This window comes from Sapajus apella, unplaced genomic scaffold (assembly GCF_009761245.1).
Source record: "Sapajus apella isolate SASKATOON/1434 unplaced genomic scaffold, GSC_monkey_1.0 scaffold62, whole genome shotgun sequence".
NCBI lineage: Eukaryota > Metazoa > Chordata > Mammalia > Primates > Cebidae > Sapajus > Sapajus apella.
Genome location: NW_022437002.1, coordinates 19,203,553 through 19,224,366, shown reverse-complemented (window position 1 = coordinate 19,224,366; position 20,814 = coordinate 19,203,553). Strand labels below are relative to the sequence as shown.

At 40.3% G+C, this 20,814-nt stretch overlaps 1 protein-coding gene across 3 annotated transcripts in view; it reads left to right on the top strand.

The window, feature by feature from the left end:
- Positions 1-17,267, top strand: part of STIL (STIL centriolar assembly protein) — a 59,781-nt gene extending 42,514 nt beyond the window's left edge. For 2 of the 3 annotated variants that reach the window (XM_032247510.1, XM_032247512.1), the window contains 4 exons: positions 519-750; positions 5,524-5,737; positions 8,571-8,821; positions 15,454-17,267. In XM_032247510.1, the coding sequence (XP_032103401.1) occupies positions 519-750; positions 5,524-5,737; positions 8,571-8,821; positions 15,454-16,240 (1,484 nt within the window). In that variant the 3' untranslated portion in view covers positions 16,241-17,267. The remainder of the gene's footprint in view (positions 1-518; positions 751-5,523; positions 5,738-8,570; positions 8,822-15,453) is intronic. The other variant, XM_032247511.1, reaches the window with a different exon arrangement.
- The last annotated feature ends 3,547 nt before the right edge of the window (positions 17,268-20,814 follow it).

Genomic DNA, 20,814 nt, shown 5'->3' with positions numbered 1-20,814 from the left:
GTAGAGCTGGGATTTCTGCATGTTGCCCACCCTGGTCTTGAACTCCTGAGCTCAGGTGATCCTCCCACCTCTGCTTCTCAAAGTGTTGGGAGTACAGGCGTGAGCCACTGCACCTGGCCAGTATAGCTGTTCTTTTATTTATTTATTTATTTATTTTTTGAGACAGAGTCTCACTCTATCACCCAGGCTAGAGTGCAGTGCTGCGATCGTGGCTCACTGCAACCTCTGCCACCTGGGTTCAAGCAATTCCTGCCTCAGCCTCCTGAGTATCTGGGATTACAGGTGCATACCACTGTGCCCAGCTAATTTTTGTATTTTTAGTAGAGCCAGGGTTTCACCGTCTTGGCCAGGCTGGTCTTGAACTTCTGGCCTTGTGATCCACCCACCTTGGCCTCCCAAAGTGCTGGGATTATAGGCGTGAGCCACCTCGCCCGGCCAGCTATTCTTAGCAAAGGTTTGTCAGTATAATTTTTAAAGTTGAATGTTTGTTTCAATATCTTAAATTATTTAACCTCCAGGTGCTAGCTTGTTTTGGAATGCAGCAGGTGATGATCAAGAGCCTAACTCTCAGCTGAAGCAAGATGATACCAAAATTTCCAGTGAGGACATGAATTTTTCTGTGGATATTAATAATGAAGTCACAAGTCCTCCAGGTAGTACATCTTCATTAAAAGCAGTTGATATTCCCAGCTTTGAAGAGAGCAACGTTGCTGTGGAAGAAGAATTTAACCAGCCACTTTCTGTATCCAAGTAAGGTCTCTTTGATTTAGTCTTTTGTCCTACTTAAAAAAATTTTTTTAATGGACAATAATAATTGTATGTATTTGTGTGGCACAATGTTTAGATGCATATTTACAATGTGGAATGATTAAGTCAGACCAATAAATCTATCACTTCATATACTTAACATTTTTTATGGTAAAAACATTTAATGTCGACCATTAGCAATTTTGAAATATACAATGCATTATTATTCATTACAGTTGTTGTTCTGTTCAGGTTTTTTTGTTTTTAATTCTAATTTCTTTTAAGTCTGACTCAGAAACTATTTTCTAAATGGTATTTTCATTTATGTCTTTTCATTGCGTCTTTACCTTATATAACTTCTATGTAACTGTTAACTCTGAGCCTTCTAGAACCATTTCCAGTCATTGGCACTATATACACACATACATACATACATACATATATATATATATATAAATTTTTTTTTTTTTTTTTTTTGAGATGGAGTCTCACTCTGTTGCTCAGGTTGGAGTGCAGTGGTGCGATCCTGGCTCACTGCAGTCTCCACCTCCAGGGTTCAAACAATTTTCCTGCCTCAGTCTCCCAAGTAGCTAGGACTATACAGGCACAGGCCATCAAGCCAGGCTAATTTTTTGTGTTTTTAATAGAGATGAGGTTTTGCCATGTTAACTAGGATGGTCTCAATCTCCTGACCTTGTGATTTGCCTGCCTCAGCCTCCCAAAGTGCTGGGATTACAGGTGTGAACCATTGTGCCCGGCCTGTAATTTTAGTAGAGATGGGGTTTCACCATGTTGGCCAGGCTGGTCTTGAACTACTGACCTCAGGTGATCCACCTGTCTTGGCCTCCCAAAGTGCTGGGATTACAGGTTTGAGCCACCGCACTCGGCCTATTTTATTTAATTTAATTTTTGAGACAGAGTCTCACTCTGTCATCCAAGTTGGAGTGCAATGGCAGTATCTCGGCTCACTGCAACCTCTGTCTCCCAGGTTCAAGCCATTCTTGAGCCTCAGCCTTTTAAGTAGCTGAATTATAGGCATGTGCCACCACACCCAGCTAATTTTTGTATTTTTAGTTGAGATGAGGCTTCCCATGTTGGCCAGGCCTCTTAAGTAGCTGGATTACAGGCATGTGCCACCATACCCAGCTAATTTTTGTATTTTTAGTAGAGATGGAGCTTCCCACGTTGCCTAGGCTGATCTTGAACTCCTGACCTCAGGTGATCCACCTGTCTCAGCCTTCCAAAGTGCTGGGATTATAGTCATGAACCACTGAGAAATGGGGAAATTTCTAAAGATTCTCCATATTGCCATTATATATGTAAGAGTCTATTTTTGAGAGCTACAACCGGAATATTTATATGTGAAATGTTATCTGAGACTGGCTTCAAATTAATTCTGTGGGAGAATGAAATGGCTAGGAGTATAAATGAAATGAAATTGGTTATTTGTTGGTAATTTTTGAAACTGATTGTATATGGTGGTTTGTTAAATAATTCTCTCATGCTTGAAATTTTTCTTTTTTCTTTTTTTAATTTGTTTTGTTTGTTTGTTTTTGTGAGACAGTCTCACTCTGTCGCCCAGGCTGGAGTGTAGTGGCGTGATCTCAGCGCACTGCAACCTCTGTCTCCTGGGTTCAAGCAATTCTCTGCCTCAACCTCCCGAGTAACTTGGATTACAGGTGCCTGCCACTGTGCTCAGCTAATTTTTTTGCATTTTGAGTAGAGATGGGGTTTTGCCATCTTGGCCAGGCTAATCTTGAACTCCTGACCTTGTGATCCACTTGCCTCAACTTCCCAAAGTGCTTGGATTACAGGTGTGACCCACCACACCTGACCTTCTCTATTTTATACAAGAACCACAGATTACAATTCTAACTAGAATCATGTTTTTTAATATTGCTTTCCTTAGTTATTTAAAAAATGTTTTATTTTCTAATTTTGAAAGTAATATATGCTCATTGTATAAAATCGATAAAATATGTAAAAGCATAAACAAGAAAAGGAATACCATCAGGTATATCCTGTGTTTATAAATGTCGTCTTATGCTGGGCACAGTGGCTGACACCTGTAATCTCAGCACTTTGGGAGGCTGAAGCAGGTGGATGGCTTGAGCTCAGGAGTTCGACACCAGCCTGGGCCACATGGCAAAACCTCATCTCTTCAAAAAATACAAAACTTAGCCGGGTGTGGTGGTGCTCACCTGTAGTCATTACTACTTGAGAGGCTGAGGTGGGAGAATCATTTGAGCCTGGGAGATTGAAGCTGCAGTGAGCTATGATTGTGCCACTTTGACAAAGAAAGAACCTGTCTGAAAAAAAATAAATGGCACGTTGTGAATTTCATTTGACAAGATCTTGACTATTATTTTATTTCAAATTTATTTTCTTTCTTTCTTTTTTTTTTTTTTGAGACGGAACCTCCCTCTGTCACCCAGGCTGGAGTGCAGTGGTATGATCTCGGCTCACTTCAACCTCTGCCTCCCAGGTTCAAATGATTCTCCTGCCTCAGCCTCCTGAGTAGCTGGGATTACAGGCGCATGCCACCACGCCTGGCTAATTTTTCTATTTTTAGTAGAGTCGGGGTTTCACCATGTTGACCAGGATGGTCTTGAACTCCTGACCTCATTATGTGCCCGCCTCGGCCTCCAAAAATGCTGGGATTACTCCTCCTAACTGTACTTTTTTATTTTTATTTTTGAGACAGAGTCTCACTCTGTCACCTGGGTTGGAGTGCAGTTGCTATCTTGGCTCACTGCAACCTTCACCTTCTGGGTTCAAGTGATTCTCCTGCTTCAGCCTCTCGAGTAGCTGGGATCATAGGCATGCATTACCATACCCAGCTAATTTTTGTATTTTTAGTAGAGATGGGGTTTCATCACATTGGCCAGGCTGGTCTCCATCTCCTCACCTCAAGTGATCTGCCCCACTTGGCCCTCCAGTGTGTTGGGATTACAAGTGTGAGCCACTGCAGCCAGCCTAAATATATATTCTTTGACCACTATCTCCCTAGCTTGCCTTCCCCAACCACCCCAGCCTCTGGTAACCACCATCCTGCTCTCTCCTTCTATGAGATAAATGTTTTTAGATACTACATTTGAGTGATAATCTGGGCCTGGCTTATTTCACTAAGCATAATATTCTCTAAATCATCCATGTTATTGCAAATTTCAGGATTTCCTTTTTTTTAATGGCTGAATTGTCTATACTTATAGCATTTTCTTTATCCATTCATTCATTGATGGACACATAGGTTGATTTCATATCTTGACTTGTGAATAGTGCTACAGTTAGCACAGGGGCACATATGTAATGGTATTACTAATTTTATTTCTTCTGGATAGATAACCCAGTAATGGTATTACTGGACATATGGTAGTTCTATTTTTAATTTTTTGAGGAACCTTCTTAGCGTTTTTTGCAATATAATTTTATACAAATCTGCATCTCCATTAACAGTGTGCAGGGATCTCCTTTTCTTCACTATTATTTTAAAACTTGGGCCTGACGTGGTGGCTCATGCCTGTAATCCTCGCATTACAAGGGGAGCAGATCACTTGAAATCAGGAGTTCGAAACCAGCCTGGCCAACATGGTGAAACCCTGTCTCTACTAAAAATACAAAAACTAGTTTGGCACAGTGGTGCTTGCCTGTAATCTCAGCTACTCGGGAGGCTGAGGCAGGAGAATTGCTTGAGTCTGGGAGGCAGGGGTTGCAGTGAGCCAAGATCACACCACTGCACTCCAGCCTGGGTGACACAGTGAGACTCCGTAAAAAAAAAAAAAAAAAAAAAAAAAAACTTAGAATGAACAAATAACGTATCTAAAATGTTTAAATGCTCTTAAAATTTCCATTGCCATCAAGTTCAAGAGAAATCAACAGCTTGTTTTCCAGGCTTCAAAGAAAGTTGTCTTAAGTATAAGTAACACAAGTTAAAAGGTATCATGGTTTAGTTTATTTTTCTTTCATTTATTTTATTTTATTTATTTATTTATTTTTAGAGAAGGAGTCTTGCTATGTTGCCCAGGCTGGAGTGCAGTGGCTATTCACAGATGCGATCCCACTACTGATCAGCACAGGAGTTTTGACCTGCTCCATTTCTGACCTGGGCTAGTTCATCCTTCTTAGGCAACCTGGTGGTACCCCGTTCCTGGGAGGTCACCATATTGATGTCGAACTTAGTGCGGACACTCGATCAACATAACGTACTACAACCCAGAACCCCCGGACTCAAGTGATCCTCAAGCCTCAGCCTCCCAAATAGCTGGGACTACAGGCATGTGCCACTGCGCCTGGCATGGTTTAGTTTATATGCAGCCTGTTAAGATGGGGCGTTTTCATTTTTGTTTCTTATGGAAACAGGGTCTTGCTCAGATACCTAGGCTGAATATAGTGGTACAATCACAGCTCACTGCAGTCTCAAGTTCCTGGGCTAAGTGATCCTCTTGCTCAGCCTCCTGAGCAGCTGGGATTACAGGTGCATGGTGCCACACCCAGCTAATCAAAATTTTTTTTTGTATAGCTGGGGTCTTGCTATATTCCCCAGTCTGATCTTGAACTTCTTGCCTCAAGCAATTCTTTTGCCTTGCCCTCCCAAAACACAGATTACAGGCATGAGCCACTGTACCTGGCTACGATGGTATGTTTATGTAGCATCAGTAAGAGCTAAAAATACAAACCAGATGCTGCTTGAATCTTAACGCTTTCTTCCAGAGTTACTACATTTCAACTAGATGTTAAATGTACCTTCATAACTAACACATTGTATATTCTTCCCAGCAGCTCTTCTCTGGTTGTGAGGAAAGAACCTGATGTACCTGTGTTCTTTCCAAATGGCCAGCTGGCAGAAAATGTAAGCATGTATTTACAGACTGGACCAACAGGGGGTGCCAGTAACAATTCTGAAACGTCAGGGGAACCAAAAATTGAGCAAGTAATGCAACCATTGCCTCATCAACCATCAGATAACCAGAAAATTTACCAGGATTTGTTGGTAAGAAAATTTGAGCATTTCATCTTTCAGAGAAGTTATTTAATATAGGATATACAAGTTAAGCTTTTCCTGGATTTAAACTGATTGAGACCTTAAGATAAAAAGATTTTTGCCAAATTAACAATGATACATTTCTTTTAGCTTTTCATAAATTATAACTTAAATTCAGTAATTTACTGTAAACATACCTAAATATTTAGGAAAAAAGCTTTATTTTTAAAGTATAAATGTGCCTAATTCAAACCAAAATTAGTAAGAGTTTCTCAGAAATTTGAAAATTGGAAAGTGGCAAGATATCTATAATAATATTTACTGATTTTAGTTCAGGTAAGCCAGTGTGTATTAAATACTTAGCTTAGTCTAAGGCAGTAGGCTAAGTGAAGTCGATACTATTAAGGTGAATATGACACTCTGTGCCCTTGAGAGCCCAGGGGAAACACAGCACATACAGACAAGAAACAAGCAATTATAAGACAGGTTGTTGAGAAGTAGCAGTGTAAAGCAAAGAGAACACAGAATAAAGGGATAGTTCTGGTTGGAGGAACTAGTCTTAGAAATCTTAAAATATGACCTGGGACTTAATGGTTAAAGAAACCATGGCTGTGACTATCACCCAAATTGTAGAACATTTTATTTGTCCATTTGTGAGAGGGCTAATTAAACATACTTCACAGGGCCCTATGTATCCATCAATGAACGCATATTTGTTATTTGCTTGCTAGGTCCTAGACTGGTGTGAGTAGCTTGTATGCTCAGGGAATGAAATATGCAGAAATAGTATCACAGGTCATTCCTGCTTTTAGAAAGTGAGAAAAAAAAGGAACCTAATTCTGTGAATATCACAAAGGCCTCGTTTGTAACTGAAACATATTATCATCAAATGAAAGCATTATTTAAAACCTGTTTATAAAAAATTTAGCAGCCAGGCACAGTGGCTCACACCTGTAATCCCAGTACTTTAGGAGGCTGAGGCGGGTGGATCACGAGGTCAAGAGTTCAAGACCAGCCTGGCCAACATAATGAGACCCCGTCTCTACTAAAAATACAAAAAATTAGCTGGGGTTGGTGGTGGGCACCTATGGTCTCAGCTACTTGGGAGGCTGAAGCAGGAGAATGGCTTAAACCTGGGAGGTGGAGGTTGCAGTGAGTGGAGATTGCACCACTGCACTCTGGCCTGGGTGACAATGTGAGACTGTCTCAAAAAAAAAAAAAAAAAAAAAAAAGCATAAATCCTTGAAAATACTTGAAGAATTACTGAAATGATTTTTTTTTTTTTTTTTTTTTTTTTTTTTTGAGACAGGGACTCGTTCTGTTGCCCAGGCTGGAGTTCAGTGACATGGTCTCAGCTCATTGCAACCTCCACCTCCTGGGTTCAAGTGATTCTTATGCCTCAGCCCTCCAAGTAGCAGGGACTACAGGTGCCTGCCACCACACCTGGTTAATTTTTTTTTTTTTTTGGAGACAGAGGTCTCACTATGTTGCCCAGGCGGGAATGGGGAATGCAGTGATGTGATCTCGGCGCCCTGCAGCTTCTGCCTCCCAGGTTCAAGCAATTCTCTTGTCTCAGCTCTCCTGGTAGCTGGGACCACAGGCACATGCCACCATACTCGGCTAATTTTTGTATTATTAGCAGAGACAGGATTTCACCCTGTTGGCCAGGCTGGTCTCAAACTTCTGGCCTCAAGTAAGCCTCCCGCCTTGGCCTCCCAAAATGCCTATCATTTCAGGTGTGAGCCACTGCACCCAGTCTTGGCTAATTTTTGTAGTTTTAATTGGGACCGGGTTTTGCCATGTTGGCCGGGCTGGTCTCAAACTCCAGACCTCAAGTGATCTGTTCGCCTTAGCCACCCAAAGTGCTGGGATTACAGCTATGAGCCGCGCACCCGTGCTCAAATAAGTTTTAAATATGTTGGTTTTTATTTTTATTTATTTATCATTTTATTTTATTTTTGAGACAGAGTCTCACCCTTTTGCCCTGACTCTGGAGTACAGTGGTACCATCTTGGCCCTCTGCAACCTGGGCCTTCTGGGTTCAAGTGATTCTCATGCCTCAGCCTCCTGAATAGCTGTGACTACAGGCACGTGTCGCCACACCCAGCTACTTTTTGTATTTTTGGTCAACACAGGGTTTCACCCTGTTGGCTAGGCCAGTCTTGAACTCCTGACTTCAAGTGATTCGCTCGCCTCAGCCTCCCAAAATGCTGGGATTATAGGTGTGAGCCACCATGCCCAGCCTGTGTTGGTTTTTAAGTGAATGAAGTCTGAACAAACATTCTGTTTTCTCTAGGGTCTGATGAGATTGTTCATTAGGATGTGCTTCTATAAAAACCCCATAATACCTGCAAATAATTCCATAATGCCTGCCTACTTGATGTTTTGTAGAATTTGACAAGATGATATTATTTTGATTTTCCCTGCTCTTTACTTATGGTATCATTAAGGTCTTAACATAAAATTGTTTTTTAACTTTCTAAATTTTTTTTAATTTTTATTTTTTAGAGACAGTCTCACTTTGTCACCCAGGATAGAGTATAGTGGCACAATCATGGCTCACTGCAGCCTCAGCCTTGTAGCTTAAATGGTCCTCCTGCCTCAGCCTCCTTAGTAGCTGGAACAACAGGTATATGCCACCATGCCCAGCTAATTTTTAGTTTTTTGTAGTGTTAGAGTATCACTGTGTTGTCCAGGGTGTTGAACTCCTGGGCTCAAGTGATACTCCTGCCTCGGCCTCCCAAAGTACTAGGATTATAGGCATGAACCATTGCACTCAGCCCTAACATTGTTAATAGTGATTTTTCAAATTTTTGTTTGTTTGTTTGTTTGTTTTTGTCAGGGTCAAGTAAACCACCTATTAAATAATTCCTCCAAGGAAACTGAGCAGCCATCTACCAAAGCAGTAATTATCAGCAATGAGTGCACCAGAACCCAAAACGTTTACCATACAAAGAAAAAACCACATCATTCAAGACTAGTAGACAAAGATTGTGTTCTTAATGCAACTCTTAAGCAACTAAGAAGCCTTGGAGTAAAAATTGATTCTCCTACTAAAGTGAAGAAAAATGCACATAACGTGGATCATGCCAGGTAACTTTTAAAATTTTGCTTTAAAAGGTGAATAAATTTTAATTTCTCTATTTTTACCCATCATTGGCTAGATGAATAAATTTTAGATGTATTATGGCAATCTCATCAGAAAAGGTATGTTTGTGCCTCAATTCAGTTGATTCATCATTTATTCGGGTCTACCATATGCATGATAAATAAGAGATTCTTCATTTTTGTGGGAGAGAGGATTATATACATAAGTAATTTGAGAGAGATTATGGGATGACTCCTGGCTGAATAGGCCAACAAAGTATTTAGGAGTCTTGAGGAAAGAGAAAAGAGTTTCATTTGGCAGTCTTCCTGGAGGTGATAAGTCTTCCTGGAGGTGATAAGGCCTGTTCCAGCTACTGGATGTACAGTTATACAATTGTGCCATCTAAAAAGCAAAATAATTCCCTTTTTCTAGGAATGTGCCCAACTGGTCATGTTCTTTTGTTCAGATTCCTTTCTACCAAAGATGACCCCAGCACATAACTTACGGCTGGGCATGGTGGCTCACACCTGTAATCCTAGCACTTTGGGAGGCCGAGGTGGGCAGATCACCTGAAGTTGGGAGTTCGAGACCAGCCTGACCAACATGGAGAAACCCTGTCTCTACTAAAAATAAAAAAATTAGCTGGGCATGGTGGTGCATGCCTGTAATCCCAGCAACTCTGGAGGCTGAGGCAGGAGAATCACTTGAACCCGGAAGGTGGAGGTTGCAGTAAGCCGGGATTGCACCATTGCACTCCAGCCTGGACAACAAGAGTGAAACTCCATCTCAGGAAAAAAAAAAAAAAAAAAGCACATAACTTACTAAAAAGAAAAGTCTCAAGATTATATTATTAAGGCCAGCATATTTTCTGTTAATTATTTTTTGTTTTCTAATTTAAAAAATAATTTTAAAAAGTTCATGATTTTAAAAAACAATCAATACACAAGACAGTGTAAGATTAAAACGCAAAAGCTACTACTCCCCACATTTCTGTCTGACTCTTCCAAAGTTACTTCTCTTAACCATTTCTTTTGTATTCTAGAAATGTTCCATGAATGTTTAAGTATATATGTATATGATAAGCTTTATGATTTGATTTTTTGTTACTATTTTGAGACAGTTTTGCTCTGTCACCCAGGCTGGAGTGCAGTGGCATGATCACGGCTGACTGCAGCCTCAACCTTTTGGACTCAGTTGATCCTCCCATCTCAGCCTCTTGAGTAGCTGGGACTACAGTCATGCACCACTACTTGGCTAATTTTTTATTTTTTGTAGAGATTGGGTCTTGCTATGTTGCCTAGCCTGGTCTCAAACTCTTAGACTCAAGCAATCTTTTCACCTTGGCCTCCCAAAGTACTAGGTAGGATTATAGCCGTGCTAGGTAGGAATATAGCCATGAGCCATTGCGCCTGGCCTGTTTGTGTGTGTGTGTGTGTGTTTTAATTAAGACGAAGTCTTGCTCTATCGCCAGGCTGGAGTGCAGTGTCACGATTTTGGCTTACCACAACCTCCGCCTCCCCAGTTCAAGCTATTCTTCTGCCTCAGCCTCCCAAGTAGCTGGGACTACAGGCGTGTGCCACCATGCTCAGCCAAATTTTGTATTTTTAGTAGAGACAGGGCTTCACCATGTTGGCCTGTATGGTCTTGATCTCTTGACCTCGTGATCTGCCCATCTCAGCCTCCCAAAGTGCTGGGAGTACAGGTGTGAGCCACAGTGCCTGGCCTTTTTTTTTTTTTTTTAACTTAATATTATAATATCTTGGATACTTTCACTTATAGTTATATACAGTTTTCTCATGTATTTAAACAGCTGCATAACATTTTTTTGTACCCTTGTACTAGAATATATTGAACTCCAGTGCTCTATTATGGCCCTTTAGGCCAAATCTCTTGTTATTTCAAACAATGCTAAGTGAACATCATTCTACAGGTACAAGTATCTTTGTAGGATAAGTTCCTAGGTAGGCAGGATCAAAGAGTATGTGCATTCAAAGTCTTAGTAGATACTACCATTGCTCACCAAATAGTTGTATCAGTTTATATTCCTACCAATAGTGCAGAAGAGTGAGCTAGCATTTTTGAGGTTTTTATCCACGTTGTAAGATAGAGGCTATGTGTCCTAACCCTTTCCCTCTTGTTAGAGCTGCCACATGTATACATGTATGCCAGCTATCATTTCACAAATACATTCACTTCAACAAATACATATTGAGTTTCTACTATGAGCAAGCTTATATGAGATAGCATGATACACAAGATAGCCTGGTAAAGAAAGACATCTTTGTTCTCATAGTTTACAGTTCAGTGGGGAAGACACAGATAGTCAATATCTTTTATGCCTGCTATGAAATGGAAGGATATAGAATGTGATGGAATCACATAGGAAAGGTAGCTAACTTTAGGAGTATTTTCATACTGTGTCATACTCTACATTAAAATGGCCCCGTTTAAAGATTTGTGCCAATTCAGACCAAATATATCTTAAAGTTATAAAAGTTATATTATTGATGCATTTTCTGTATATTTTTAAATTTTTTAGTTTTTAAAGATAGGATCTTGCTCTGTTGCCCAGGCCTGTCACCCAGGCTGGAGTACAATGGTACAATCATAATTTACTATAATCTCAAAGTCCTAGGCTCAAACTGTCCTCCTGCCTCAGCTTCTTGAGTAGCTAGGACCACAGACAGGTGCCGTCATCTCTGTGTCATTTGATTAAATATGAAACTGTACTGCAATAGTTGCTCTTATAAGAGTCAAATTTTGTTTGCCAGTTATCTTACACTTACGTCTGGAATGTCCTATTCCAGATTAATTTGCGTTGTTTCAGTTTGACTTAAACTTAGTTTTTTAATATGATGTCCTACCACTCCCTACCAATTTCCAGCCTATTTACCATTGGCATTTGCAGGATTCCTTGATGCTACTTTTATCTAAGATGCTCTTTTTTTTTTTTTTGAGATGGAGTTTCACTCATGTTGCCCAGGCTGGAGTACAATAGCGTGATCTCGGCTCACTGCAACCTCCGCCTCCCAGGTTAAAGTGATTCTCCTGCCTTAGCCTCCTGAGTAGCTGGGATTACAGGCATGCGCCACTATGCCCGGCTAATTTTGTATTTTTACTAGAGATGGGGTTTCTCCATGTTGGTCAGGCTGACCTCAAACTCCCAATCTCAGGTGATCCACCTGCCTTTCCAAAGTGCTAGGATTACAGTCATGAGCCACTGTGCCTGGTTTCGTGCCTGGTTTCGTGCCTGGTTTCGTGCCTGGTTTGAGACATTCTTTTTTACCTTTCTGCTTGCCAGAATCCTTCTTATCCTTCAAAGCTGAACTCAAATGTCACTTCTTTGGTCAAAGTTTCCTGGACCTCTCAGAGAGTGTTGATGTTTTATCCTTTTAAAATACCTTGTTCTCAGTAAATTGAAGCATGTATTGTGACAGCATTTTCAGCAAGATTTTAAATAGTTCTAAATCCTCATTGCCTCTACCACTAACTTAGTGGGCCTTCAGTGAGTCATTTGGCTGAATGAATGGCATTCCTTCTACTCAGGTGATCGCTGAAGCTTACAATGAAGGTTCATTTTTAGTGTTTCTGTAGTATTTACTATTAGTATGACCTTATATTGTTATCTTTTTAACATGTGTAGGTATAACATAGCTGATACACTAAAAGTTTATGAGGCAGTTGTTTAGAATTTAAGACAAATTTTTCTGTAGACCCAGTGTTACAAATTACAGGTCAAATATTCTAGGAAACTAATTCTTATAATCCATATTGCTCCTCTAGCTCTGTAAACTAGCCATCTTTCATCATTGTATCTGTGTGAAAACTCATTTCATGTTGCAATTCTGGATTCCAGGAGCACATCCTCCCACCAGAAGAGTGGCTAAGGCAGGGGAAGGAATACTTGCTTTCTACTTTCCTGTTAATAGAATGCCACAGAGATTAAGAGAATCTAGAGGCAGGAAGGCAGGGAAAGAGGGTGCCAGACATATTTAGAAATGGTGCAGGAAATGTAGATAGTGGGTTCGAGGTCTGGAAGCAGCTTCTACACGTAGGTTCCCAATTGGAGTGACCTTTTAAATTCAAAACCTGTCTCAAGCAGTCTCTCTAGTTGCTTCTTTACCCTGCTTCCTGGCTATCTGCTTAGTATTTGAAAAACTCTGTGTAGGATAAGTAGTAGATAACTAATCTGGATTCAAACAGCGTAATGAATCAAAGTTGATTTTTTTTTTTTTTTTTTTTTTTTTGAGAGACGGGGTCTTGTTCTGTTGCCCAGGCTGGAATACAGTGACAGTCATTGGAGCCTCAATCTCCTGGGCTCAAGTGATCCTCCCACCTCAGCTTCCTAGGTGGGTAGCTGGGACTACAGATGTGCAGCACCACACCCAGCTTATTTTTATTTGTAGAGATGGGGGTCTTGATTTTCATCTGAGTTGGAATAATTTTAGAGCTTTGCTTAAATTGTTGGCATGTGGCTGGTTCTCTTAGTCGAATTTATTCATGGACTTTCATCATTCCTTTGTGACTGCTCATCTAATGAGATTTTAACATAGGTATAATTTGTGCTCAGGCTTTTAGGATTTGATTAGTGGCCGGGCACAGTGGCTCACGCCTGTAATCCCAGCACTTTGGGAGGCTGAGGTGGGCGGATCACCTGAGGTCAGAAGTTCAAGACCAGCCTGACCAATATGGTGAAACCCCATCTTTAAAAAAAAAAAAAAAAAAAAAAAAAAAAGAATTTGCTTAGTGGAGTGGCTTCCTTTTTGCTTTTTATCTTAATTACCCTAAGTGTTTATATGCTTTGGTTCTGAGTACAATCCTTTTTTTTTTTTTTTTTTTTTTTTAAAGGGATGTGGTCTCTATTTTGCCTAGGCTGGCCCCTTGAACTCCTGGGCTCAAGCAATCCTCCTGCCTCAGGCTCCTGAGAAGCTAGGACTACAGGTGTGCATACCATTGTGCCTGTCTTGATTTATTTTGCTATTAAAGTAACTGTCTCATTGCCCCTGCCCTGCCCTCCAAGTTGAAATTGGCTAGCTTGTGTTAGGCACTGAAACTTGAATAGCCGTCTAAACGGATATTGACCAACTTATGGATCTTTTAACCATTCTGCAAAAGAAGATCTAGTTAAAATTAGAGGCTGGGCATGGTGGCTCACACCTATAATCTCCGCACTTTGGGAGTTTGAGATGAGAGAATCACTGGAGCCCAGGAGTTCAAGACTAGCCTGAACAACATAGTGAGACCCCATCTTTGCAAAAAGAAAAAATTTTGGTTAGCTGGGCATGGTGGCATACACCTGTAGTCCCAGCTACTTTGGAGGCTGAGGTAGGAGAGTCACTTGAGTCTGGGAGGTCGATGCCATAGTGAGCCATGATTGTGCCACTGCACTCCAGCCTTAGTGGCAGGGTGAAACCTTGTCTTAAAAAACATAAATTAGACCTGTTTTCTTTAAATATTTAACATTTTTAATTAGAAGTTTTTATTCTTATCAAATTATTTACGTTAATATTATCTATAGACTGAGGAAGTAGGCAAAGTAGAAAAATACTTCAAAAAATATTGTCACTATTAATAAAAGAATAATGTCTGGATAAATTAATAGTATCTCTTTCATCTTATTAAAATAGTCTTCAAAGTATTAAGTACCAAGAAGGTTAAGGGAGAATTTCAAGGTTACAAAGACCAGCATTATTGAGCACACTGATCCATTGTTTGGTGATGACATCACTGGTTTCAGGGAATATTAATGATTGGAAATAGTTTCTTCCAAATTTCACGTGCTTGTAAGAATGAAAATATATAATGGTAATTTGATTTTTGTGGGTCTGTGAATGCAAGCAGTGGCTAGCACGTATAAGACAGCTAAAGTTCTTTATGGCATGATGTAGAAAGCCATAGCATATTCTTTGACTAGAATATAATGTTCACCACAACAAAAATAGTGCACAAAGGACTCTGATAGAAAAACTCCAAGCTACTGAATATAGTACAGTAAACCGGTGGTTATGGAGCCCCAGAGAGTAAGACAGGCATAGATTTTCTCAGCTTGCTGTGTACTAGCTGATCCGCCTGCCTTAGCCTCCTAAAGTGCTGGGATTACAGGGGTGAGCCACTGTGCCTGGCCTAGGCTATTATTTTTATCCCCCCTACCCTTTTGTTTTCTTTTTTTTTTTTTTTTATTTTTAAAAAAGACAGGGTCTTCTTTGGTTGTCCAGGCTGGAGTGCAGTGGCACGATCATGGCTCACTATAACTTTGAACCCTTGAGCGCAAGTGATCCTTCTGCCTCAGCCTCTCAAGTAGCTGGGACTAAAAATGTGTACCACCCAAATTTTTTAATTTTTTGTGGAGACAAGATCTTGCTATGTTACCTAGGCTGATCAACTCCTGGCTTCAAGCAATCCTCCTACCTCAGTGACCCCATCTGCTGGGATTGCAGCACACTGCTGGGTACAGTGCTTGGACCACTGTATCCTTTGTGTATCTAGATCATCAAGACTTAATGTCTGAATACTTACATAAAAGGACCATGAACTTAAAGCTAAAGATCTTTTGTTGCTTTTATAGAATGGAACACATTGAGAACTATTTATTTCTCAGAGTATGATAAGTGATGACTTACTACTTTGTGTCTTTCAGTGTGTTGGCATGCATCAGCCCAGAAGCAGTGATCTCTGGATTAAACTACATGTCATTTGCTAATGTTGGCATGAGTGGCTTAAGCCCCAATGGTGTGGATTTGAGCATGGAGGCAAATGCTATAGCTCTGAAATATTTAAATGAAAATCAGCTCTCACAACTGTCTGTCACTCGATCAAACCAAAATAATTGTGACCCATTCAGCCTTCTCCATATTAATACAGACAGAAGCACAGTGGGGCTTAGTTTAATTTCACCAAACAACATGTCATTTGCAACCAAAAAGTATATGAGGAGATATGGACTACTACAAAGCAGTGACAATAGTGAAGATGAAGAGGAGCCTCCCGACAATGCAGATAGCAAGAGTGAACATTTATTGAATCAGAACCTTACTTCCACACCTGAACAGCTTGGTGGTCAGAAAGAGCCTTCTAAGAATGACTGTGAAATAATTAATTGTCCTAACTGTGAATCTGTGGACACCAACACAGATATGCCAGTATTGAGAAATATTACAAATGAAGTTTTACAGTCAAAAGCCAAACAGCAGCTGACTGAAAAGCCAGCTTTCTTATTAAAGAACCTTAAACCAAGTCCTGCAGTGAACCTTCGAACTGGGAAAGCAGAGTTCACTCAACATCCTGAAAAAGAAAATGAAGGGGACGTTGCAATTTTTCCTGAAAGTTTGCAACCTTCTGAAACTCTAAAGCAAATGAATAGCATGAATTCAGTAGGCACCTTCTTAGATATAAAACGTCTCAGACAGTTACCAAAATTATTTTAGTCTTTTAACTCCCTGCCCATTTAATACAGGATCAGTGTCTCCTGAAGATACTTAGGGAAGCCAGAGAGCCTTGTGGTAGTTTGGGATTTCCTAATCATTCTGGAGTCAGTCTGTTTCTTGGTAAAAGCAACCAATTGCAAAGAGTGACTTTTTCTATGAAATGGCTGGCTAGTGATAGGACTAAGTTCTCATTCCTCAAATAGAGCTGTTCAACATCAATGAAATAGTTAAAAACGAGCCCTGAGATCAGTTATTCTAAAAAATTTAAGTAGACAGATACTATCCAGCTCTGAATCTCAATTGCTCTTTTATACTGGACTTTTTTTTTTTTTTTTTTTTTTTTTTTGAGATGGAGTTTTACTCTTGTTGCCCAGGCTGGAATGCAATGGTGCAATCTCGGCTCACAGCAACATCTGCCTCCTGGGTTCAAGTGATTCTCCTGCCTCAGCCTCCTGAGTAGCTGGGATTGCAGGCATTTGCCACCGCAGCTGGCTAATTTTGCATTTTTAGTAGAAATGAGGTTTCTTCATGTCGATCAGGCTGGTGTTGGACTCCCGACCTCGGGTGGTCTGCCCACCTTGGTCTCCCAAAGTGCTGGGATTACAGAAGTGAGCCACCATGCCCAACTATACTGTACATTTTAAGAAGTTCTATCATGTTGTGTCTTTGCATTTATCCCATATCACTAAAAGAACATAAGTTATCATGCTGTTGGGTAAATTAGCAAAATCAGCCCTTCCTGAGTTTAAGGGAAAAGTTATTTTTAAAAATAACTTAATAAAAATAACGTACATTCTTTTATACAAGAGTATATTTCCTCTTAATTAGGATGCATGTTTATTAAACTCTGAAGATACAACTTCTTGCAGTGTGGTGGGTTGGCTTTAGTGTAACGTCTTCAACATGTAGTACTGGCTATCAAAGAATAAGAAAATTACTGAGTATGAGTGTGTTTTATAAACTTTCTGAGTTTTCAAATGTCTTAATATTTTTTAATATAACAATAAAAATGCCTAGATTGACTGTTTTCCTTTGTTCTCTGTTACAGTTTATTCCCTGCTTTTTAAAAAAAGCTCTTAGACTGCCCCCAATTTACAAAAATAATAGAGTGAGTTCACGTATAACCCTCTTCCAGCGTCCTCGAGTGATAATAGCTTACGTAAGCATAGTAAATGAGCAAAACCAAGCAATTGACATTGGATATAATGCTAATAACTGAACCACAGACCTCAGGTTTCACAAGTGTTTACGTGCACTCATTTATTTACTTTTTGGTGTATAGTTGTATGAAATTTTATCTCTTTTTTTTTCTTGGAGATAGGATCCACTCCTGACCTCAAGTAATCCACCTGCCTCAGCCTCCCAAAGTGCTGGGATTGCAGGCGTAAACCGCTGCTCCTGGCCATGAAATTTCATACAACTATATACCAAAAATTTTTTTTTTTTCGAGATGGAATCTCCCTCTGTCACCCAGGCTGGAGTGAAGTGGCGGGATCTCGGCTCACTGCAACCTCCGCCTCCTGGATTCCAGTGATTCTGCCTCAGCCTCCCAAGTAGCTGGGATTACAGCCACGTGCCACCACGCCTGGCTGATTTTTGTATTTTTAGTAGAGATGAGGTTTCACCATGTTGGCCAGGCTGCTCTCAAACTCCTGACCTCATGATTTGCCCACCGTGGCCTCCCAAAGTGCTGAGATTACAGGCTTCAGCCACCTCACCTGCCTGAAATTTTATCTTTTATAGAATCACGTAACTACTACCATAGTCAGCATACAGAACTATGCCAACAGGACAAACTCCCTAGTGCTACCCTTTTAAAACACACTATCTCTCCAACCCTAACCCTAATAGCTAGTGATCTCTCCACTACGTACTAGAATTTTGGCATTTTGAGAATCTTATATATAAATGGAATCATATAGTTTGTACCTTTGAAATCAGCTGTTTTCACTTGGCATGATGTCCTAAGGTATATCCAAGTCGTTGAATGTATCAGTTCTTTCTTGGCATACCCCCCTAACCTTTTTAAAAGTTAGGTCTTACATTGTTACTTTTGAATATAAATGAAAAAGTCCTCATAGACTTGAAAGGTAAAGCTTTTCTGTTGAAGTTAAATTGAGATATCATTGTTTCATATCAAAGTTGATATGTAAACTGGAAATAAATGGACTTTGGATCCATTTCCAACCCAACTGTGGCTTTCCGAGACAACCTGAAAAAACTTCATAGTAGCAACCCCAAGTGTAGTAACATGGTGGCTCCCTACTGTTCCCCATTGGAACCATGGACCAGTTAGTGCATCTTTCCCTACATCATTGCTCTTTCAAGTTAAAATTAAGACATGTAAATGGCAATGGTGGTGTCTTGCCCTGTGTTTCCATGCACATTGTTTGGGGCTTTAGTTATTTTAATAAATAGCATAAAAATTCACTTACATGTTTTATTGGAATAAGTAATGGAATTGTCAATACCACATCAAGTGTGTTCTCTTTAGCCCTCAGTTTCACTCAACAAGTGAGTGTAAATACAATTTATATTGCACACTATTGAAAAAACAAAGTGAATTGACTGACAGCCTCATCATGTACCTTTATCACTGGGAGCCTTGTAATGTTTATACCAAATAAGAAGCTATCTTAATAGTAAAAACAGAACCTAAGCTTTTTGGGCAAAGTCTAATTTGATCACTTATTATCACATCCAATTTAAGGCCACATCTAATTTTTTTTTTTGAGACAGACTCATTCTGTTGCACAGGCTGAAGTGCAGTGGCGCAATCACAGCTCACTGCAACCACATTCCGGGTTCAAGCAATTTTCCTGCCTCAGCCTCCCGAGTAGCCGGTAATTTTTGTGTTTTTAGTAGAGATGGGGTTCCACCATGTTGGCCAGGCTGGTCTCAATCTCCTGACCTCAGGTGATCCACCCACCTCGGCCTCCCAAAGTGCTAGGATTACAGGCATGAGCCACCATACCTGGCCAAGTCCACATCTAATTAAAGATAAAATGTCTAAGCAGTTTTGGAGCTTGAATTTAGACTGCAGATTAATTCAACAACACAATGTCTTTTTACTAAATATGTGCCAAGAGAGGAGGAACCATTACCGAAGCCTACTCTAGAAGGTTCTTATAGTGTTTCACTACAAGAAGGTTGATACAGTTTGAATGTTTGTTCCCACCCAAATCTCATGTTGAATTGTAATCCCTAATGCTGGGTCATAGGGGCAGGTCCCTCATGGTTTGGTGTTATCTTCAAGATGTGAGTGATTTCAGGTGTGATCTAGTCGTTTAAAAGCTTACAAAGTATATGGCATCTACCCACCTCCCTGTCAGCCCAAACCTCTTTTCTTTATAAATTACCCAGTCTCAGATGTTTCTTTAGAGCAATGCAAAAATGGCCAGCACAAGTTATTTGGGAATTATTTGCTCTGATAGCTTTTAGGCATCTTTAGAGAAAGCATTAGTACTAGGAAAATTGGATTTTAAAATTTTAGGCCAAGTGCCATGGCGCATGCCTGTAATCCCAACAATTTGGGAGGCCGAGGCAGGTGGATTGCCTAAGGTAAGGAGTTCAAGACCAGTCTGGCCAACATGATGAAAACCTGTCTCTACTAAAAGTACAAAAAAAATTAGCTGGTGTAACTAAAAATACAAAAAATATTAGCCGGGCATGGTGGTGTGCGCCTGTAATCCTAGCTTCTTGGTAGGCTGAGGCAGGGGAATTGCTTGAACTAGGGAGGTGGAGGTTGCAGTGAGCTGACATCAAGCCACTGCACTCCCGCCTGGGTGACAGAGTGAGACTCTATCTCAAAAACAAAAACGAAAAAAGACAACTCTTAAGTGACATATCTCTGAATTTCTTTCCTCCAGTCCCAGAGCATGCTGTTTATAAGATAACATGGATGCTACTTCAAATGGAATAGGAAAATGATGGAGCTTATATTACCTAACTTCTGGGAAACAAACCTGTTGGTCCAAGTCCTGGCCAATCGGCAACCCACCCTTACCCCACTTCACCAAAAATCTCCTCACTCAACCTCTAAGCTTCTTGCTGGTGAATTTAAATCAATAATTACTCCATGCTCCACTTTTGTCCCCTGCCTTATACTAACATGTGCTAAGCCCACCCCACAGAAGTGGATGCAGACATGTTAAACAGTATCCTTGCCTTTGCCAGCTATAAAGATTCTATGGAAAACAGATATACACAGGAAATAGTCACAACAGTTAAGAGAGTATGATGAAAAGCCAACGTGAGTGATCTAGACTCTAAGGAGCCACAACAATGTAACGGTGATCACTTCCATCTTGGTAAGTCTTACTGTGTGCTCACAGGGCATTGTGCAGAGCTCTTCACATACATTAGTTCATTTAAGCCTCCTGGCTGACCCTGGTTGGTGATAGCTAAGGTTTGAGTGTTTGTCTCCTCCATGAAGATTCAGTTTCATGTTGAAACTTAATCTTCAGTGTGGGAGTATTGAGAGGTGGGGCTTTTAAGAGGTGATTGGATCATAAGGATCCTGCCCTCTTAAATGAGTTAATCCATTCACAGATTCATGGATTAATGGTTTATCT